The sequence below is a fragment of the Silene latifolia genome, chromosome 7 (assembly GCF_048544455.1).
Source record: "Silene latifolia isolate original U9 population chromosome 7, ASM4854445v1, whole genome shotgun sequence".
NCBI classification, from domain to species: domain Eukaryota; kingdom Viridiplantae; phylum Streptophyta; class Magnoliopsida; order Caryophyllales; family Caryophyllaceae; genus Silene; species Silene latifolia.
In genome coordinates, this window is record NC_133532.1 from 44944514 (window position 1) to 44968409 (window position 23896).

Here is a 23896-nt window from a genome sequence, read left to right on the forward strand (position 1 = left end):
GTTTGGATTGAGGGGTTTGGAGGGAAAAAAAGGGAGGGAAAGTAGGGGATTTAAAATTCCTTATTTGGATAGCAAATAAGGGTGGAGAGAAATGGAGGGAGAGGAATTTGGAGGGATCCATTTTCCCTCCTCCAAGCCAAATCAAAATCTCTTCATAATAGACAAGATTTGGAAGGAAATTGTATCCAAACAACCACACCACATTTCCCCTCCCCTTCCCTTGCCTCTCTTTCTCTTCCCTCCTTTCCCCTCCCTTCCCCTCCCCTCCACTTTTGCTATCCAAACAAACTCTACCTTGCCTGACACTCGCATATTTATGTAACAAGTAAAGGAGAGGAACGAGCGGAGGAAAGAAGAGACTTCTCGCTCGGCGCCTGATCCGAAAGCTCTATATCCACAAGTCTGAAAGTATGCAAGTCCCATCTTGGGCATCCAATCGCACAAGCACAAGCACCCTTACCCGCTTTTACATAACTCCCGGAACACAAGACAAAGAAGGTACCTATGAAGAGAGAATAGAGGCCTAATTCGAGGGAACATCCCAACAAATCTCCCCCTCACCCCTACCTATATTGAAGGGGGCTTGTCATCCGATAGGCATGTCGCAGGTAAAAGAGTACAAGAGAAAGAAGGGACAACCGAACGAGCCGAGTAATGAGCAACTTCACACACCGCGTTAACCACAGTTGGATTGGCATCATGGGACCTCATTGGGTCCACAAATTCCCCTTTATTTCTTAAACAGTTAGCCTTGCTGAAAACGGGTCGGAGCAAGTGACGAGTAATGTCACTCACAAAACGGATAGAGGGACAAGGTCGGGGCACCCCCATGTGCTTCCCTCTCTCCTCTATTTGGGTCATTCATAAGAGGAAATGGTATCCGTCACTCCAAAGTGACGGATACGTGCCGTCTTCAATAAGATTTTGTGTTTCTTAAATTGGCAATTACAAATTCTTATTTAAGACATACATTTTCTCTATTTTATCTTTAAAACGGGTCAAGTATCACCTATAAAACAAAAATATGATGGCATTGAGATTGTCAACAGGTTTATCCCGTCTATACAAATGGATGTTATTTGACCTGTTTTATTCTTAAGACGAATATATCGTTTGAGGAAGACCTATTGTTTTCCAATTAGAATTCCGGGAAAGTGGTGATTGACTCTCATAACTTTGTGCAATTGTGAAATTAACCTCAGAACTTTCAATTGGAGTGATTAAGCCCCATAACTTACATAATAAGTGAAATTAAACTCCTTTATCAAAATCTCACGAGAAATTCAATTTATCATATTACAAAAGTAAAAATGGTTATGTTCTTATGTAAAATACGAAATAGTAAAATTCGGTGTGATTTTTTGGAAAAAAAATTAACAATTTTATGTATAAACTTTTTTTAATTGTTGAAAAATAAAAAAATTTGAATATTTTTTTTACCCTTCTATTATATTTTTTGTCATAGAATTTTTTTATTCCAACTTCTAATTTTAACACAACTACCTAACAAAATAATTTGCAATTGAAATTTTTTTACAAAAATTTGAAAAATCTGTACTTTATATAACAAAAATTTTAAAAATCTGTACATTATATAAAATAATAAATTGGGTTTGATTTTTGTAATATATTTTTAATTTTATTTTATCTAATTTACGCTAATTTTTTTTATTAACTTTTTTAAAATTTTATTTCGTATTTTTCATAAGAACATAACCATTTTTATTTTTGTGATATAATAAATTAAATTTCTCATGAGATTTTGATAAATAGATTTAATTTCACTTATTATGTAAATTATGGACCTAATCACCCAACTTAAAAATTATAGGGGAATTAATTTCACAATTGCAGAAAGTTATAGGGTCAATCACCACTTCCGCTAATAAAATTCGTCCTCATAAAATTCATCATTCACTTTCCTTCATTACTCGTGCTCTCATTCATTCACACTATTCCCACCCCCCTCCATTAAAACCATACTATTAATATTTAATATTAAAACTATCCATATTATATACACTTTTGCATGTCAGCATGTGCTTTTATATCATAGTAAATCCGATGAATTAATTACCACACCAAAATCAACAATTACGCAATTCTGATGAATACCCATTTCAATTGAGCCTAAATTTAATCTGGGTTTTCATTTTCATGGCAAAAACAGGGCTAATTTCCGAAATAGATTCAACCAAAGTTTCTGAATTGAAGAAAGAGCTTAGATTTTTAGTCAAGGCAATTTTAGAAGAAGAACAAGATAATGAATTTATCTCAAATTCAAGTAAATCATGTTGTATAGACGCCATTGATAAAGCTAAACAAGTTTTATCATATTTGAAAGAAGTAAAGATTAAGAAAACGACGTCGTCGTTGACGGTGGCTGATGATGATCACCATGATTGTTCTTTATCTTGTCCTCCTGAATTTCGATGTCCTCTTTCTAAACAACTCATGAAAGATCCTGTTGTTATTTCCACTGGCAAGGTTTGTCACTTTAAAATCACTAATTAGTAAACTTAATCTTTGTAATTGTTGTCACATTTCTCTAATTATTACGTAAATTTTGATTTTTGTGTTATTTACTTTGATTTTCTGTATAATTGACTTATACGGAGTACAATGCTAGACGCCACTGGGTGGTACTGAGCTTCGGCACCACTACAGAGGCGCTCTCTTATTTTCCATGATTTAGTTTATTTCAAATCATGACTTTAAATCCCTGCATTTATTTTTTTCGTATTATTATTGATCACAAATTCTAGGGTGCGACGAGAAAAATGTGACGACTTTTAGTTAAATAGTCACCCCTTTTTTACGACTAAAAAATGACCATTTTTTTACCTAGAAGTGGTCACATTTTGCCAATTTACACGGAAAAGAGGTCATACACTAGAATTAGTGATTATTGATTTAAGATTTTCCCACCTAAATTGGATGCCTATCTTTTTATCAGGAAGTTTTTTTTTTCCTCGTAATTCTGGATGTAACTCCGATCCTCTTATCCTGCAATTTGATGGTGTCTAGTGGGGTAATGTTGGTTTAATGAAACTTAATTTTGGTGGGTTCATGAGGAAAAAGGATATAATTAACGTTTATGGTATTTGGACTTTTTAACATTTCAATCAATGGTGTTAATTGTCAATTGTCAATTTATCATGTACTTTTTTTAATTTCTTTCCAACTGTATTTGAGACTGAAGAAGCAAAATTCCAATTCCATGTGACAATGAAGTTATGGACTAGCTTTGCATCAACGCTAAGCACCTAATTTTGCCCTTTTCTAAAGTAACTCAATTATTTCTTGGATCATATCATGTGGTTTCTTCAATTTTGGCATTAATCGATTAGATTCAACCCACTTGCCCGTCAACTTTTCGGGTTGGGCAATTGGTAATGTGGGACGAGTAATTACACGATTACCGTTAATCATATGTTTTATAAACTCTGTTACAAGATTGTCAACCTCAGTGGTCCCCCTATGTAATGTTTTTTGCTTTTATGCCCTACTATGATTAACACAAACTCATATGACCATTGGTATGTACCGTGTGTAATGATAGTCATGATAATTATGTTGTACGCGTTATAAGGTAACTGATATGATAAAGTTATTTCCGTTTAGCTAAATGTCACCATACCTTTCTCGGCCATTTGGCATAAGATCAAGTGTAGGCGTGTAGCCAAATGCCACTCTTACTAATTGGTTTTTTAGAATAAGGGTAAAGTTAGGTACATTAACCCTTTTAGACAGCGGGGGTAATTTAAGTAATTGATTGAACTATGTTTTAAATTTTTACCTTTGACATAAGAATGTTGATCGTCATGATCTTAACAAAATTTTGTTCTTGCGTTGGTTGTTTGATTTCAGACTTATGACAGACCATTCATTCAGAAATGGCTTAAAGCAGGGGATATGATATGCCCTCTTACGCAGCAAGTCCTATCTCACTCGCTTCTTACTCCGAATTACTTGGTAAGGGAAATGATCTCCCAGTGGTGCAAAACCCGGGGGATTAAATACCCAGATCCTGTTACTAGTATAAATGAGGATGGACCAACTGAGACTGACCGGGACCGTTTTGTATCGCTACTTGATGAAATGTCCAAGTCAATGCCAGAGCAAAAATCAGCGGCCAAGGAGCTCCGACTTCTTACAAAGCGGACACCTTCTTTTCGCGGTCTTTTTGGTGAATCAAGTGACTCTATCCCTCGATTGTTGAAACCCTTAACACAAAGAAGAGGGTTTTCTAGGAGTCGGAACAATGAGACGGTTGATCCTAATCTCCAAGAAGATTTGATCACCACTCTGTTGAACATATCCATCCATGATAATAACAAAAAGCTTGTTGCCGAGACACCAATGGTGATCCCCTTACTCATTGATGCCCTTACGAGTGGAACACCCGCAAGTAGGAGTAACAGTGCAGCAGCTCTTTTCACATTATCTGCCCTCGATTCCAACAAAACCCTAATTGGAAAATCAGGCGCATTGAAATCTTTGATCTGTCTTTTGGACGAAGGCCATCCTCTGGCCGTGAAGGATGCCGCCTCAGCTATTTTTAATCTATGCATAGTGCACGAAAACAAGGCTAGGGCCGTTCATGAAGGTGTGGTGAGTGTGATACTAAAGAAGATCGAGAATGGAGTAAATGTTGATGAACTATTGGCAATACTAGCAATGCTCTCGACTCATCAAAGGGCAGTCCAAGAACTGACCGAGCTTGGTGCTGTTTCGACATTTCTAGGCATTATACGAGAGGGTTCTTGTGCTAGGATCAGAGAAAATTGTATCGCAATCCTGTACACAATCTGCATTCATGATCGGTCCAAGTTAAGAGACATGCGAGAAGAGGAGCGTGCCCACGGGACGCTATCACAACTAGCACAAGATGGTACTTCAAGGGCCAAGAGAAAAGCTAATGGCATACTTGAGAAACTAAATAGATCCCTTAATATCACACACACTGCTTGATCATACCATTAATCAAAATCTGTATGTAATTTTTTTTTTTACCTTCTTTACTCTTTCTTTTTCCTTTAGGGAAGTTGTCTTAAGTTATGACCTAATTAGCGAGGTGAAAATTTCACCGGGGGAGAATGAGTAATGGTATAAGGAAAACAAGAAAAAAGTTCGAAAATGTTAACTAAAAATTTTGAAATTTTTATCTTCCAGCGAGGGCGAGCCCGGACTAGCCCTCTCCTAGCTGTGCCACTAAATGTCATATCTATGTGAATAAATAAATGAAAAGATCAGATTATTATGTTCATGAACTTAATGTTTGGACAGAAGTTGCCTAAAATTAATGTTGATGGTCCAATTTTTATTGCAGAATTAGTTTGTATTTTAGTTAACAAGTAGCTATAGTGGGGCTTGTACTTTTCATTCAAAGGCTAACAAATGTACATCATTTTAGGCATTCAGAATTCAGATGGTTTCTGCCAGATTCTTTAAGAACCTACCAACTTAGTTCTTTTGAGTATTAAATGTTGCTGCACACCTGAGTTTTACAATCGTGTAAGCAAATGATGTAGGCATCTAATTTTATTTTTTTGTTTGTCTGCTGCTTTTACTTTTGGAACAGGAGAATGAGGCAAAGTAGTTTACATGACTATGCACACATTACTCCAAAAAAAAAAAAAAAAAAAAAAAAATTATGGTTCGATTATGTTGATCTCTAATCACTGGCGGATCTTGGAATAAATGATAAGGAGGGTTGAGGTTTAATATTTAAGAATCAATCATTAAGCCAAGAGGTCTAATAAAAATAATTTTATATTGAAATATGAAACCAAGCGAAGACAGACCCCTTCCCAACATAACTAAGATCTTTCACTTAACCTTTTACAATTTACGTTCTTTCATAAGAGATGAGAATAGTTTTCGTTTTCTCCTGATGCAAGTAGATAACGGCTGCAATTTCTACCGGTCTATGCGGTTAAATGTAATTTTTTAAAAGAGTAGTTTTTAGTGTTAATTTCCACCTTTCAGATGGAACCAAAAATTCATTACTCTTTGGTTCTGGATTATACGGAATAAATTAAAATGGCTCATTAAAATAGTTGCACTTTTTTCTCTTAGCTTGTGAAGTAGGGGTCATTCGTTGCAGTTTTTAACGCAATTTTTTTCTTGGGTCATTTGGAAACATCCTCTTTGTGTTGCTAACACAAAGGCAATACTGCGTACATTTGACCTCCCCTACCTCACAATTTGTTGGAGCCATTGTGAATTATGACATTAGGATAATGTTGTATTCGTAGTACTCGTAGTTTTTAGCGTTACTATTGCAAGGAAGAAGGGTAAAATCACACGAGGATTATATGATACACACGTATAAGAGGTACAAGACTATTAATATTGCAGGTACATATTATCATTGAATTGGAATGAATGGGTGGAAGTAAGATGGAATGAGAAGACAACAAATAATGGGAGTGTATGAAGTGGTAAGAATCAAAAGTGTCAACCCCTCCACTTTTCATGTAACACATGAACATGCAATGAATACAGCATTTACTGACTTATCACCATAACCATCAATTTCATGTCACCACTATTAATACCTCTCTGATTCTACAGTACCTACCACCTTAAGGGGTTTAACTTGCTTCATGTCAGGATCCTTATTCATCTCTTTATCTTATCTTAGGACCCGATGGTTCATTCACTTTTAAGAGTCGCTATTGACGGAATTAAAGGACTCTCTTTTTCTACGTTACCATATGATATTACTAATTCGTCCCTGCTAATTTTAAACCTTGGTTCCTTCACAAAGGATAGGGCCATATAGCAAATTTTCATATTAGTCATTGTTGAATTTTGTTCAAGATCGTCACATGAACTTCATTGAATTTTCCCCGTGTTGAGCATCTCCGATAGCAAATGGTGATTCAAATTATTGATCCTTATGCTCCCTTATATTCTTTAGAATAGCGTTATATTTGAAAAATGGGTAATTTTAAAGAGTTGGAGGTACATTATTGTGTCGTGATAAACTGGTGGATGGATTATAAATTGGAGAAAAGATAACTGCTTGTTTGTATCTTTGAAACCCATGAGTCCGTAGAGGATAGGGTGTCCTAGAAATTTGTCCTCAATATCTTCTTCTCAATCACCACCAAATACAAAACAAAAACTGAAGAAGCATGATAGGTTAATGAGGTAGACTATTACTACCCATGATTTTGCACATCACATTTCCGTACCAATAATTTGTGTTCCAGCCTATGTCACTTGGACTCTACCCAATTTGCATGTGCATCTCTCAAATCTTGATATGTATGGATTGAGTAAGATCATGGATTTCTATGATTAGTCTGTTTAAATTTTGACTCGGTCCGATCCACATTTTATGACATAAGTTCGTCAATTTTATCTGTCATATTTGAATCCGACCCTAACAATTTTTAGCCTCGAAATCAGATAAATTCATGCAAAACACGATTTAAAATTAAAACCTACACGTGTGATTAAAGGCCGATGTTAACATTGCAAATTTGAATGTAAACATGCGACTATTCGAGTTATCATCAAATCGAGTGAGTTAGTCGGGTTGTGGAAAAGGGTTTGGTGATCGGTATCGCTGTCGGCCCTATCCTTTTCAAAGTATGACACAGGTATGGACGTATGGTAATGCATTCAGATTTCAGAGTCGAGATACAAACATTCACCAATAGAGCTACAAGCAATATCAGTACATAACTGCTAGTATTACTTGCACTTGCATACATAAATGATGTCAGATATCAAAATAGGCTGATATTGTCAGTTGACCACGTGACCTCTTTGTTCATAGTATCATCAATATATCAATGTGGTCCGTAACTAATTTACTTCATACACTATCATCAATTTCAATTATCAACTCTCAACCATCTACTAATATCATTTCCTACCCTTCAATTATGAGAAACATTTAATCAATTTATGAACGATTTTTTTAAAATAAAGTACTTATCGTTTTGGGTTGATTTTGAAACTATTTAACTGAGCTTCTTATATTTAATGTTTTTGAGTTATATTGTAATTTCTTGAGTTTAATGTTTAACTGAATGAACTCCGAAATTTATAGTAAAACTCAAAATTTTTAAAACAAAATTCAAAACTTTATTATAATGCTCAAAAACTATACTACGGGTGTAATACATCGAATATATAATCTGCTTATTGCCCTCCTAATCTTTCAGCTAGTAGAGTTAGGTAGCACGGACACTCCTCCTAACTAGTCGTCCCGTGTCCGACGCCGTGTCGGACACCTAACACTCGTCGGGGACACGCCTAAACATGTTATAGCTTAGACGGGGAATAGAATGTCAAAAGAGATTGATTAAAAGATGGGTTTGGGTGGAAAATGAGAATTAGTTATAGTCAAGATCAAATTTTACCTTCACTTATTTAAATTTAATATCAAATACGTTACAAAAATAAAATCATACGTTATTTATAACTATAAAATATACTATACTATATTAAATTTAAGTAACGTGTTCCGTGTCTTAAATTTCATGGGATGTCATATCACGTGTTCGTGTCCGTTTTGGTGCTACTAAGGATACTCATCTTATCTTATCTATATAAAACCAAAGACATTTCAAACATTCCCCTTAAACCACATCATCACATACATATTTTTATTTTTATTTTTATTTTTTTAAGTAAATGTAGAACCCACTGAAAAATAGTTGGAACTAATTGCTGAAAAACCAATATGTTTAAGTTTCAAACGTAAATATTTACGTTTATATTTTCTACACGTAAATATTAGTGAATAATAACGAAAAATAAATAATTTAAAATGTAAATAATTCAGCCGAAAATTTTACTAATAAATGACACCAACTGTTAAAAATCCACTCCAAAATTTACCACAATAATAAATTACAATAACAATTAAAATAAAGGTTTGTCAACAAAGATTTGTGTACTTTTTAGAGGTTTGTTGATAAACCTCTCTATTGTTGTGAATGAGTGTTGAGGTTCATAGATGAGAATGGTTACAATTTTGTATACAAGTTTGTGTTTTTAGTTGTGAGTGATAGTGAACCCCATATAGTATACCTTTATGAGATTTGTCTATATTTAAGAGGTTTGTCTATTGTTGTATTAAGGTTTGTTGTTAGAGAGGTTTATGTGTTGAGTCATACTCCCTCCAATCTTCTATTTTCTTCCTCTTTAGTTTGGGCACAATAATTAAGAAATGAAGTATTATATTGATAAAAAGTTGGGTGGGGTTTGGTGATAGGAGAGAGGGATGAATAATTAACAGTTAAATAATGAAATGTGGGCCACAAATATTAAATAATGAATAAAATAGGATTAAAAGAGTTGGGTGGGTGGGGTAATAGGAGATAGGTATGAATAAAATAAGAGTAAAAAGTTACCAAAAATAGAAAGGGGAAGAAAACTTGAATAACCGTTTTAGGAAATAGGGAAGAATATGGTGAATTGGAGGGAGTATAACATTAGACAAACCTCATTTGGAGTTGGTCTATCCCTAATGCCCTAACAATCAATATTGTTACAAAAATACTAAATACTAAATTTAAGTTTAAATTAACCGTAAATGAAGTAAGAAATTAAAGAACAACATACTAGAATTTTCTTTTTGAAAAACAAGCTATTATCTCATAAATATATTCAGTCAAATATAATTTTTCTATATGACATGCATATTGTTTTATATACATTGTATTTAATATACTCTATACCATGTTTTAACACTGCATTTTTGCAGTGTATAAATCTATTATCATTATAAGAAAAATAGAGTATAATATATTTATGCATTTTTGGTTAATATTTTTTAAATATTGGCTATTTACGACAATGTTATTAAAAATATACCCGTGCAATTTTACACGGGTTGAAAACTAGTTACCACTACTACAAGATAACCTGCATGAAACCAAAATTTTCTAATCTACCTCTTGGGCTTATACTTCACTTGGGCCTTAGGGTCTCGACTTTTGACATAACCCAACATACTCTCCTACAAAATCTACAATCCGATTATCCCTCAACTTCCATTATAACGCATCATAAGATCAAATGGACTCTAATTTTTTTTTTGTGCAGGTCATTCGATTTAGTCCGGTTCGTGCTTAGTAGGATTAATAAGGTGGTTAAGTTTCATTAGTTTTAACATTGCTACATCAAATGATTATATTATGTGTCCGAAATAGCACTTAATAGTTTACAAATAGGTTGAAAAACACTTTAATTTTATTCGTAATTTTTTTTTTATCGGAAAGTTTAACAAGTTAATTGTTCTCATTCCCAAATTCTTCGGATAAAAAAGTCGCGTCATATATTCCGAAAACAATAAACCCCTCATGGATAGAACCGGGCACGTTGAATTGCGACTCTGGCTATGACGGCCTTTTTACTGCGAGTAATATGTTTTTGAAAAAACACGAAAAGAAAAAAGGCCATTGTAGAGCCGCCATGTGACATGATGGCTTTATACTGACTTTAGAATTTAGAAAATTTTCGATCATATACGAACGCCAATTCAACAAATATTTCTAAACCGATCTCCAATCGCTATAATTTCCATTGTCCATTTTTAAACATTATTTTTTGTTAAAAAAAAAAAAAAAAAAAAAAAAAAAAAAAAAACTTTCTTCACCAAGTGTTACGAAGGATTTGATTATGTTCATTAGTTTACATGAACAATGTTCCCTGTCAAAAAAAAAAAAATGTACATAAATGTTGAATAAAATCGATTAATATGTTTAAACACTCGAAAATAGGTACATTCCATTTTGTAATGATCTCTATTCCTCTTTGAATTTCCCCTTTTTTTATCCTATAATTATTTAAAGCAAAGAAACTAAAAATCCTCCCAAAACACAAAAAATAGAAACCAACTCCTTTACAGCACCACCCTTTTGTTTAGCCGATTCAAGAGTCCAAGGAGCTGGAGCTACAGCAGACCCATTAACAGTCTCGACGTCTACCCCGCTACTCAAATCAATCTTCATCTTAGACTTAAAATTATCCGGTTCCATAGCATGCGCATCCATCCTTCCAGCAGTTACTGGCCCAATTTGCCAAACCATGTTTACAGTAGGCTCACCAGGCGGTAAAACCCACGTCCCAAAAACGGTCAATTTACCGAGGGAAGCTTCACAAGAAAGCCCGGTAACATTGTATGAGAGAGGCCCCTGCCTGATCGAATGGTAAGAGGTGATGTCCACTGTCTGGACGATATTAAATAGGCCGATTGTTCCAGGTGAAAAGGTTGCAATTGCTTGGGCTCCCAACATACCTGACCCTGTCGGGTTTAATGCCCACGCAACCCAACTATCTTTGCTGGATGCTGGGGCCGTGTAGGCCATTGAGAGGGCGGAGGTGGATGCGTCATATGTCCAATGTAAGGTGGCGTTTAGAGTCGGAAGATCCATACATTTCGCGAAAAGTTGGTTTTTGGAAAAAGTCATGGATTTGCATTGTGGTTGGGAGTTGGTAGGGTGAGGTAGGAGGGTTATGAGACATAGTGTCATCAACATTATTCTAAGGAAAGCCGCCATGGTTCGAATAATGGAGATGACACCATAAAAAAGAAAAGGGGGAACAAAGAATGGAGATAAAATGGTATGGATGTACTTGATTTTGATTAAAACAAAACATGGTATGGAATTTATATAAATGATGAATTTTTGAAATGGTTGTTATTAGTATGAGCTAATTTTAGTTAAATTTAGTTGTATGGATTAGGATGTTTCATATATCATCTTCAAATGTACTAAAATTATGCAAATATGAGCTCCTAATTTAGATGATGAACATCTCCAAAAGTATGACATTGTTGATTACCTTACCTTTGATGAAAAAATAACACATTTGTTAAAAATTTCTGTGTTTTTTCCGGTGTCAAAGGAAGTAGAAATGTAGTACCGAATAATGTAAAATAGTGGGATGTGCAAAAATATACGATATAAGATTTTAACTACACGAATTTCTGTATAAACAATACGATTTCGGTTCTGGGCCGGATAAAAACAAAAGTGCGTATACGATTTTTTATATAAAAAAATTTCACATAAACCAAATAGTAAGCATAATCATATTAATTTGCCCACTTTTTACTTTCTTTCTTATAGACTTGTACTATGAACATGAAAATTTTGATTATTTTAGCATGTAATCTAAGAGGGTTGATAAATTTTTTGGTCATTATTCTTTTATGTACATATTTCTTTCTGTATATACGTATTTTTAATTTTACCTCTCTAATTTTTGAGTCGATTTTCTCTTATCTTTCTTTTGTTCCACAATTTATTACTCGTAATTGAAGAAAAAAACCTATCAATTTATGTCGAAAATAATATACATACTTTTCAATTAAGGATAACAATTCATTTGAAGTGAAAGAGCAATTCATAAGAGGAATGACTAATTGAAAATTCTACACACAAATCTAATTTGAAAAGGCAATGATTTATTGAAAGTCAAACTGTAATTTAATTGAAAGAGCAAGGCTTAATTGGCCTAATTAAAAAATTAAAACATAGTTTAATTGTGTGAAAATTAAAAGTAAATAAATTGTCGCATTCCTTTCCTTGGTCTTTCGGCTTTAAAGGAGCACTTAACACCCTCAAAAGACTATGTGATCGATGTAATATTGTTGAATTTCTTGCTAGTGAATGTAGAATAATCAATGGAAAGACTAGAGAGATCATACTTGAAGGTAAACGTGTCAAAGATGTCTACATGACTAACTTATACTCTTTGTCGGGTCAAACATTATCTTGCATGAGTGTTCAAAAGAATGACCCTCGGCTTTGGCATAAACGACTTGGTCATGTAAATGCTACACTTAACACCGTCAAAAGACTTGATCTAGTTGATGGCATTCATAACATCAAATTTGAGTTTAAATCTGATACGAAAATTGAGCGGAAGCGGTTTCAAAGGATAAAGAACAATAATGAAAAAGGGATATTTGCTTCGAAATCTGTCTAGAAATCGAAACAATGGGATATTTGTGCGAAAGTTGCGTTTTCATCATTGTTCGTGATACGAAAGTTGCGCGGAAGCGATTTAATAGAATAAGGAACAATAAAGAAAAAGGGATATTTGCTTCAAAATCTGGTAAGATTTTGAAACAATGTGATATTTGCTCAAAACAGACCTATGCTTTGAACAATGGTGACCGATGTAGCAAATCGCGTGCTAGTCGATCTAGTTTAAGCCTGAAAACGCGTCAGACAGAAACCGTTTTGGAACGAAACGCGTCGATCCTATGTTTACAGAACTTGCAAACACAAACAAAGCAAAAACTTTAATTTTTATTAATTCTCAATCTGATGTTTAAAACGTAGCACACCCTATGCCTTATATAGGCTTACAATCATCTAACCCTAGTACCTTTAGGAGATATTATTCTTGTACAATAAGAAAACTAACTTTAGGAAAGAAATAACAGAAAGCAGAAATAAGTAAGCTTCCTAAAAACTAGTAATAATCTAACTAGGAAATAAACTAGTCCTAATGGTTTATGGAAAACCTTTATTTTGTATCATACTCCCTGTCTTCAAAAGAATCGTCCCGATTCTTAGAACCATGGAATCCACCGGGATCGAATACAATCCTAGCAAATTCAGATGCAAAATTGACTAAGAATAAGAAGTTATTCGTGAAAATCATTGCTCCCCTTTTCAGCTCGTCGTCTTCAATGCAGCCTTCAAGCTTATCCATCTTTTCCCATATGAGCTCGTGTCTTCCACCCCACCACCCTCCTTGCACGACATCAAGCTTTAATCTTTTTGAATCACCTATGTCAACTACGGGAATACGGTTCATAATATAATTATGCCCATCAGCATTACCAAATAATTTTCCATTGACGCACTTATTAACTAGATCTTGTTCTTGAAAAATAACATCACCATTAACCTCAATTGTCTCTTCATCATTATAATCATCAAAAATAGGAGGCAATTTCGGATCAAACTTAACATTCTCCTCGTGGATGATTTGACTTGATAACATTCCCGACATATCTTCTTCTTTTTGCCCCTTTTTTTCCAGTTTTTTTTTTTCGCGGATGAACAGTACCACGGCTCGGTGAACAGTAACTTTTTTTTTTTTTTTTTTTTGGAAAACCGTCAGCCTTGTTACTAGAAAGTCGCTCCAGAGATGCAAAACCGATTAACTCTCAAACTACCTGCTTGAGTTTAACCCTTGAACTTCAATCGCAATCAGAAATTCAACTAACAACTTGGTTTTAACACGCCTAGGACCGTCTAGATTTAGGGAAATCAAGAGCCGAAGCTCTGATACCACTTATGATACGAAAGTTGCGCGGAAGCGATTTAATAGAATAAGGAACTGATACAAAATAAAGGTTTTCCATAAACCATTAGGACTAGTTTATTTCCTAGTTAGATTATTACTAGTTTTTAGGAAGCTTACTTATTTCTGCTTTCTGTTATTTCTTTCCTAAAGTTAGTTTTCTTATTGTACAAGAATAATATCTCCTAAAGGTACTAGGGTTAGATGATTTTAAGCCTATATAAGGCATAGGGTGTGCTACGTTTTAAACATCAGATTGAGAATTAATAAAAATTAAAGTTTTTGCTTTGTTTGTGTTTGCAAGTTCTGTAAACATAGGATCGACGCGTTTCGTTCCAAAACGGTTTCTGTCTGACGCGTTTTCAAACTCTAACCCGATTGATAGCAATAGGTCTTGCGATTCAATCACCTTTTTCATTATTGTTCTTTATCCTTTGAAACCGCTTCCGCTCAATTTTCGTATCATGGAAATCAAGAGCCGAAGCTCTGATACCACTTATGATACGAAAATTGAGCGGAAGCGGTTTCAAAGGATAAAGAACAATAATGAAAAAGGTGATTGAATCGCAAGACCTATTGCTATCAATCGGGTTAGAGTTTGAAAACGCGTCAGACAGAAACCGTTTTGGAACGAAACGCGTCGATCCTATGTTTACAGAACTTGCAAACACAAACAAAGCAACAGCTTTAATTTTTATTAATTCTCAATCTGATGTTTAAAACGTAGCACACCCTATGCCTTATATAGGCTTACAATCATCTAACCCTAGTACCTTTAGGAGATATTATTCTTGTACAATAAGAAAACTAACTTTAGGAAAGAAATAACAGAAAGCAGAAATAAGTAAGCTTCCTAAAAACTAGTAATAATCTAACTAGGAAATAAACTAGTCCTAATGGTTTATGGAAAACCTTTATTTTGTATCATACTCCCTGTCTTCAAAAGAATCGTCCCGATTCTTAGAACCATGGAATCCACCGGGATCGAATACAATCCTAGCAAATTCAGATGCAAAATTGACTAAGAATAAGAAGTTATTCGTGAAAATCATTGCTCCCCTTTTCAGCTCGTCGTCTTCAATGCAGCCTTCAAGCTTATCCATCTTTTCCCATATGAGCTCGTGTCTTCCACCCCACCACCCTCCTTGCACGACATCAAGCTTTAATCTTTTTGAATCACCTATGTCAACTACGGGAATACGGTTCATAATATAATTATGCCCATCAGCATTACCAAATAATTTTCCATTGACGCACTTATTAACTAGATCTTGTTCTTGAAAAATAACATCACCATTAACCTCAATTGTCTCTTCATCATTATAATCATCAAAAATAGGAGGCAATTTCGGATCAAACTTAACATTCTCCTCGTGGATGATTTGACTTGATAACATTCCCGACATATCTTCTTCTTTTTGCCCCTTTTTTTCCAGTTTTTTTTTTTCGCGGATGAACAGTACCACGGCTCGGTGAACAGTAACTTTTTTTTTTTTTTTTTTTTGGAAAACCGTCAGCCTTGTTACTAGAAAGTCGCTCCAGAGATGCAAAACCGATTAACTCTCAAACTACCTGCTTGAGTTTAACCCTTGAACTTCAATCGCAATCAGAAATTCAACTAACAACTTGGTTTTAACACGCCTAGGACCGTCTAGATTTAGGGAAATCAAGAGCCGAAGCTCTGATACCACTTATGATACGAAAGTTGCGCGGAAGCGATTTAATAGAATAAGGAACTGATACAAAATAAAGGTTTTCCATAAACCATTAGGACTAGTTTATTTCCTAGTTAGATTATTACTAGTTTTTAGGAAGCTTACTTATTTCTGCTTTCTGTTATTTCTTTCCTAAAGTTAGTTTTCTTATTGTACAAGAATAATATCTCCTAAAGGTACTAGGGTTAGATGATTTTAAGCCTATATAAGGCATAGGGTGTGCTACGTTTTAAACATCAGATTGAGAATTAATAAAAATTAAAGCTGTTGCTTTGTTTGTGTTTGCAAGTTCTGTAAACATAGGATCGACGCGTTTCGTTCCAAAACGGTTTCTGTCTGACGCGTTTTCAAACTCTAACCCGATTGATAGCAATAGGTCTTGCGATTCAATCACCTTTTTCATTATTGTTCTTTATCCTTTGAAACCGCTTCCGCTCAATTTTCGTATCATAAGTGGTATCAGAGCTTCGGCTCTTGATTTCCATGATACGAAAATTGAGCGGAAGCGGTTTCAAAGGATAAAGAACAATAATGAAAAAGGGATATTTGCTTCGAAATCTATCTAGAAATCGAAACAATGGGATATTTGCGCGATCTAGACCTATAGATCGAACAATGGTGATTGAATCGCAAGACCTATTGCTATCAATCGGGTTAGAGTTTGAAAACGCGTCAAACAATAACAGTTTCGGAACGAAAACGCGTCGATCCTATGTTTACAAAACTTGCAAACACAAACAAAGCAACAACTTTGATTTTTATTAATTCTCAATCTATCTGAAAATAACATACAACGACCGCTATTTATACTAGAAAATAAACGACCTAGTGCTTCCTTGCTTCACAAGTTAATATTTTCCTAAAACACGACTTACACAATTACCTTATTCTATTATTCTGAAATTAGGAAATAAATAAACTAGTAATAATCTAATTAGGAAATAAACTAGTTCTATGGTTTTTAGGAAACCTTTATTAAACTCCTAATTAAAATATCAGCAATAAAAATTATAGTATTTCTCCTAAATCGAGCTAACCATTTTCGGATCATCCCCTCCCCCTTTGAAAGGAATTGTCCTCAATTCATGTAACTTAATTCGCCAGGATCAAAAACGAACACACCTTCGACGCCAAGCCTCATCTCGTTCATTCCTCTTAATTTCAGCATCCTCTTGTGCCATAACTGCATGTGCCTACCACTCCTCCTCCCTCCATGCACAAGTCTTGAAAATTCTCTATCAGCCTGATTGTTATGAATCGTTTTGATAACAGATTCAACTTGAAAGGACAACTTCTCAACACTTTTATCATGCTCCCCTATTTGAAAATCAGCCATCCTAAAATTCAACAAGTCCTTTATCTCAATAAAGTACCACGCCTCCTCATGATCATATTCATCAAAGATAGGAGGTGATGTGGGATCAAACTTAACATTCTCCTCGTAGATGCTTTGACTTGAGAATACTCCCGACATGTCTTCTTCTTTTTGCCCCTTTTTTTCAGGTTTTTTTTTTTTTTTTTTTTTTTTTTTTTTCGCGGATGAACGATGCGCGTCGTGAAGAACTTTTTTTTTTTTTTTTTTTTTTTTTTTCAACCTTCACGCCTTGAGTAGCAAGTTACTAGAACCTCCTTGGATCAAAACCGATTAACCCTCGAACTACCTGTACGAGTTTAACCCTTGAACTCCAATCGCAATCAGAAATTCAACTAACAACTTGGCTTTGACACGCCTAGGACCGTCTAGATTTAGGGAAATCAAGAGCCGAAACTCTGATACCACTTATGATATGAAAATTGAGCGGAAGCGGTTTCAAAGGATAAAGAACAATAATGAAAAAGGGATATTTGCTTCGAAATCTGTCTAGAAATCGAAACAATGGGATATTTGTGCGATCTAGACCTATATCTCGAACAATGGGTGCTTAAGTTAAAGACCTATTTAACTTAAATCAAAGATTTGAAGTACCGTCTCAAATCTGGAATTTCTGATCAACCTTGATCGTTTTTCTGGAATTTTTATTAACTTTCAATCGATGTGATAAACAATACATTAGACCTCCTTATATAGGAGTTAGAAACCGGCCTAGCTAACCTAAAACACAATATGAAACTTACCTAAAACCGTCTTGCCTTATTCTGTTAACTAGGAAATAAAATAAACTAATAATAATCTCTAATTAGGAAATAAACTAGTCCTAATGATTTATGGAAAACCTTTATTTTGTATCAAAATCACTTTGTGACGATTGTGTCAAAGGCAAACAAGTCAAGTGCTCCTTTAAATCCAAAAAGGTAGTTAGAACTTCCTTACCTCTTGAACTCATTCACACAGACTTATGTGGACCCATGCGCGTTATAAGTAGAGGTGGAAGTCGCTACATTTGTGTCATTGTAGATGATTTTACAAGATTTGTTTGGCTTCTTTTCTTAAGTTCTAAAGACCAAACATTTGATGAGTTTTTAATTTGGGTCAAAAAGGTTCAAAACAAATTTGGTTATAAACTCATCTCATTGAGATCCGACCATGGAACCGAATTTGAAAACTTGTCATTCGAGGCCTATTGTAATGAGAATGGTATTAGCCACAACTTTTCGACCGCAAGAACCCCACAACAAAATGGGGTTGTGGAACGAATGAATCGAACTCTTGAAAATATGGCTAGGACCATGCTCATTAGCTCTAAAGTTCCAACGAATTTTTGGGCCGAAGCCGTAAACACATCTTCTTACATTTACAACCGTGTCATGATTAGAAAAATCATTGAGAAAACTCCCCATGAACTACTACGAGGAATAAAACCTAACATCTCACACTTAAAATGCTTTGGTAGTAAATGCTTTGTGCACAATAATGGAAAAGACAACCTAGGCAAATTTGATGCTCGTAGTGATGAAGGAGTTTTTGTTGGTTATTCCGATCATAGTAAAGCTTATAAAATATATAACAAGAGGACTATGAAGATGGAAGAAAGTGTTCATGTAATATTTGATGAAACTAGTCTATTTGTGTCTAACACACAGGTTGATGATGAAGATGATGAAGATGATGAAGATGATGATGATTTTCAGATTGGAATAACACGACATGATATGGATCAAGTGGTGGAAGAGGCTGAGCAACAGTTGGAGCCACTGTTGCTTGAGGATGATGTCCAAAATTCAGGGGGAACTAATCGTCCTCTAACACAAGAAGAGGGTAGCTCATCCAGGGGGAATGTGGATGGTGAAGAACAGCCCAACCAAGTAATAAACGAACCACAATCACCCCCCTCAAATAATCCTCATGCAAATACCTCGATCGTTACACAAGAACAAACCAATTCCTCAAACCCACTTATTCCCAAAAAATGGAAACACCAAAGCTCACATCCTTTATCAAACCTAACCAGTGACCCAACATCTGGCAAAAAAACCAGATCATCGCTCCAAAATTTCTATGCATACTGATACCGTCGTTTAGTACCAAAAATAATATTTATAACCTAAATACTACTAACAGAAGCTAGTGGCAGTCAGGGTCGATCCGCAGGGAGGAAGGGAATTTTAGTTGTTCTATATTTCAGTCTAGAAGTAACAAATAAGGGGGGTGTTTGAGTTGAATTGGTCTAATACTAGTGGCAATGAAATTAAAAGTAAACTAAAGAGACTGGATTAAATCAAATATAAAAGAAATGCTAAGACGGTCGGTTCACTATAGCTGCGATGGCACAAAATCCTAGGTAAGTCTGAAATAAAGTCGTGTAGATGGGTAAATAACAAGTCCTCTCGGTCCAAGTTAACCAAAGAGCTCCTTTCGGCCTATGCTACTAGCCCCTAAGTCTCACTAATGCTAGCTCGACTTTGAAAAGTGATTCTTAAAGCCTAAATTACCTGTCTTTCGATCTTAGCAATTTAGTCGTTCTAATTCATTAATTATTTCCCTCCCCTGTCTCTCGATCTTAATGGGTTGGTCAATACTAAGCATTTAACAAATAGCCTCTCGGTCTCGTTGTCAAATATTGCTATTAATAAATTAAAAACGGTGCTAATCATACACGCGTCAGTCGATCGACCACTATAGGCGATCGATCGACCAAGCGCACTGATCGATCGACCGAGAAGCCAGTCGATCGACGGATGCCCTACTTCAGGTCGCCTAATTCTACGCCATCTACGCTATAGATCCCCTACATCCTAGCACAAGGGATTTAGCTACTCATGATATTGATAAAAACAACAACAATATTAACGAAACAATCTACCGAATTCATGCTTGAAATAACAAAAAGGCAATAAACAATAATCGGCTTCGGGACACTAACTAGCAATTCTATACTATGAACTAAATATGAGCAATAAACTGAATAAGAACAAAGAGGATACCGAATGGAAGAATTGCCGAAGAGTAGAATCCAGAAAACGAATGCAAAAGGTAACTTGTATTGAATACGAAACAAGAATGAAAACCTAACTATTTGATATTCTAAAACTGATGAAAACTGAATGCATAAATCTGAAACCTAAGCTACGTTATATAGGAATATCACGCAACTCTTATTCCTAAACCTAATATACAATGGGCTTAAGTTAAATCTCATCTTTTAATTCACGCATCAGCTCGTGGAGTGGTCGATCAACCACTAGACCCAGTCGATCGACCAAGTATAGCTGAACAGTAGCTTCTAATACCCGCGGTCTGGTCGATCGACCACTTTGACCGATCGATCGACCAACAATTGTCATGAATTGCATTCTGACGATTCCTACAGCGCGCACTGATCTTAAAACAGCTGCCATTTCTTCGTTACTTGGTCAAATCATACGTTCTACGCGGCGTTGGAAAGCTAAGAGAATAAGCTTTCACCTCCAATTGGAATCACTCGATTATCTGCTGTAGAACTCGAGATATAGCCATCTGAAGCAGCCTGCAATGTCGTGAGGTGCTTCTTTGCTTGTTAAACTCGTACGCACCCATGCTTTTGCTATCTTCAGGCCTTGAAATGCATTCTAAACTTCAAGTCCGAGTCAAATATTCATGTCCTTCCTAAGCTTAGCTTCCGGGGTCAAGATTTGGTTCATTTTCTACCCATTTCCACAATAATCTGCAATATTGCATAAAAACACGAGAGTAGACAGAAATAGGGGAAATAGTAGAATAAACTACATATAATAGACATAAAATGCGTGGAAATAAAGATGTAAAACATCATATTATAGACACGCATCAAACTTCCCCAAACCAAACCTTTGCTTGTCCCCAAGCAAACTAAATGCAAAACTAAATCTAGATAGAAAGGAGCAAAACATGGACAAACTGAAAATCATCTACTTAAACCAATTTAATGCATATGAATCAACTACTAATAGCTCAATGTCACACAAACGAATTTATGCATATTCCAAAAAGATGTTGAACGTTTGACCTTGCAAGACTTTCAAGATTGGACTCTCCCGGGTCACTCTTCTCTCAACAAAGCAAATGGTAAGCAAATATATATGTGTAAGAGAGAAGGAAATAAGAGTCGCTCACCTAAACTCAACCAACATGATCATGCATGCAATATAGTATGATAAGTAATTCTAGCTACCGTGCACATACATTCCAACCATTCAGGGTCCATCACATGCCGAATACTTGCAAAGATTTGGATAAGTGAGGCTATGGGTAAGAAGAGGCAAAAACAATATGGGAATGAGAGGGAAATAGCCAAGCTAGCATCCTAACAAACCGAATAAAACATCCACTTCTAACTCAATGAAATAAGCTCAAATGCCTTAATGAATTAGGCAAACACTTCACTAATCCAAACTCAATACTCCTCATAAAATACAAATCGCAACATAGGAATAAACCCCTTTTTTTTTTCTTTCTTTGCCGTTTCTTTTTCTTTTGTTTTTCTTTCTTTTTTTTTTCGTTTTTTTTTTCTTTTTCTTCGGCAGTCACTATTTTTCAATTTTTTTCATTTTTCTTTTTCTTTCCTTCTTCATTCATTACCAACTTCATAGAGTGCAAATAGAGCCAAAATTGTTACAATACAACGAATACCACTAAAACTACTAAACTAGCTGAGCAAAGGGTAGGCTTAGTTTATGGATTGTAGCTAAATGGTCAACTGGCAATTTTTGGCTAATGTGAAGCTAATGGGTAAAATGAATAAAAGGGATTTTCGCAAGCATTCTCCAAACATGCAATACCAACCACCAACCCGAATGTATGCAGGCAAAAAGAAATTAAATGTCATACTTGTGCAAATTAATGTTACACGATATGCAGGGAGTAACTACTCACAATCCTAAATGAAACTGGTCATGAATGACACCAGTTTATAAAGCTCTAATTCCTTAGAAAGTTTTGTAGTTTGCCAAAATTTCAAGTCAAGTCTAATTGTTCAACAAATTTTGAAACGAAATTCGAGATATTGCAAAAACTTTTGCTAAAAGATGTGATAAAATGCAGGGCTTAAGCAAATGACAACTATCAGTAATGAATACTCCAATCCGACTCAACCTAATATGCAATATTAAACGTGATATTTTTGAATTTTTGAATTTTTTTTTTTTTCAAATTTTGTATATATGGAAAATAAAAAACAATGCAAGACAAAAATGTAAACGTGAATGCAAAACAGAATGAAATGCAACGCAAAACCCTTCCCCAAACCAAATCACACAATGCCCTCATTGTGCGAAATCATGTGTAAAAATAAGCAAAGGAAATTGGGATTTTGCGATAAGAAACTAAATAAGACATGAAATTGGGACTCGGAAACTTACAAGATTTTAAGCGCAAAAGGAAACCTCCCCAAACCAGCGTGAGCTAGGAGGTTTTGATGGCAGTGATGCTACCAATAAGTACACGAAAAGACAAACAAAAGTACCGTGCGTAAATCCGAGAAAACAATTTATTAAACGCAAAATTATGTGTAAAATAAAGAAATGGAAGAAAACAGAAATAAATCGGAGAATAAAGTGGAGAAAAGACTCCCTCAACTCCGCAAACCGACCAAACACAGCAGGGGAATGATCGATAACAGTAAGAAATGAAAGTGGTCGATCGACCACATCACCCGATCGATCGACCAAGGTGACACGAACAAAAGCTTCAGAATCGTAGCGATCGTCGATCGACCACATAGGCGGTCGATCGACCAAAACCCTTTGTAACTTCGATTTCTTCAAATTAGCTCAATAACTTGAGCTAATATGGTCTATAAACCTGCAAAAGCACATAATAACGCGCCCAAAAATTGCGCACAACCCAAAGTAATAGTTTAAAGCATAAATAAATCCTAAGCAAACTTATAAAAGCGAAGTCTCGCGCAAACCAAAAACAGTAAAAAGTCTTAAATGCGGTAAATTGTCTTAAAAACTCAAGCATTAAATTATTTATCCGCGAGAAACGCAGGATAACTCCGACCATGGCCTTTGGCTAGATGCAGTCGCCTCAGCAATACTAATCTCAGCAGATGGAGACCACCCATCTCCGTCATCTAGGTAACTAAATGGATTGTCAGCAGCTCTAGCCCTCCATGCTCTAGTATCGTCCGGCTCATCGAACTCCAGATCATACTCCATGCCTCGCTCTGACTTCTTCAATCTTTGGAAAATCGGGCGGCTCTTTCTTCCCAAACCGGCTCTGAAATAGTCAAAGCAAAGCAAAATCTTCCTCCATCTTGCTCCCAATCTGGGGCGGAGGTGTTAGAGCAGAAATAAGGGTAGGAATAAAAAATGGGACATCATCAATATGCAGTCGATAGTGTACCTCATCTGCCGATTTCTGGAGCAGCTCAGGAAATGGAGGCTTTATCGACAACTTGGGCCGCTCTTCTACTTCCTTCCTTGAAACATCCTTTGAATTAAGGACCTTGTCTTTATCAACTCTCGGAAATGACTTCATAGCTCGC

The 23896-nt window shown here is 35.4% G+C and overlaps 2 protein-coding genes across 2 annotated transcripts; one reads left to right on the plus strand and one right to left on the minus strand.

Moving 5' to 3' along the window:
- Positions 1 to 1914: 1914 nt before the first annotated feature.
- Positions 1915 to 5273, plus strand: LOC141592107 (U-box domain-containing protein 9-like). The gene is made up of 2 exons (XM_074412694.1): positions 1915 to 2487; positions 3871 to 5273. Exons 1-2 carry the CDS (start codon positions 2158 to 2160, stop codon positions 4972 to 4974), a joined length of 1434 nt encoding a protein of 477 aa, XP_074268795.1. The 5' UTR covers positions 1915 to 2157; the 3' UTR covers positions 4975 to 5273.
- Positions 5274 to 10817: 5544 nt separating this feature from the next.
- LOC141590022 (auxin-induced in root cultures protein 12-like) lies at positions 10818 to 11531 on the minus strand. The gene has a single exon (XM_074410639.1). It carries the CDS (start codon positions 11529 to 11531, stop codon positions 10818 to 10820), a length of 714 nt encoding a protein of 237 aa, XP_074266740.1.
- Positions 11532 to 23896: the final 12365 nt, after the last annotated feature.

Excerpts from the sequence above, each read along its gene's own strand:
- LOC141592107 (XM_074412694.1), top strand. The coding sequence starts at position 2,158 with ATGGCAAAAACAGGGCTAATTTCCGAAATAGATTCAACCAAAGTTTCT. Across the intron at positions 2,488-3,870 it reads TTGTTATTTCCACTGGCAAG|ACTTATGACAGACCATTCAT; the intron begins GTTTGTCACTTT and ends GTTTGATTTCAG.
- LOC141590022 (XM_074410639.1), bottom strand. The coding sequence starts at position 11,531 with ATGGCGGCTTTCCTTAGAATAATGTTGATGACACTATGTCTCATAACC.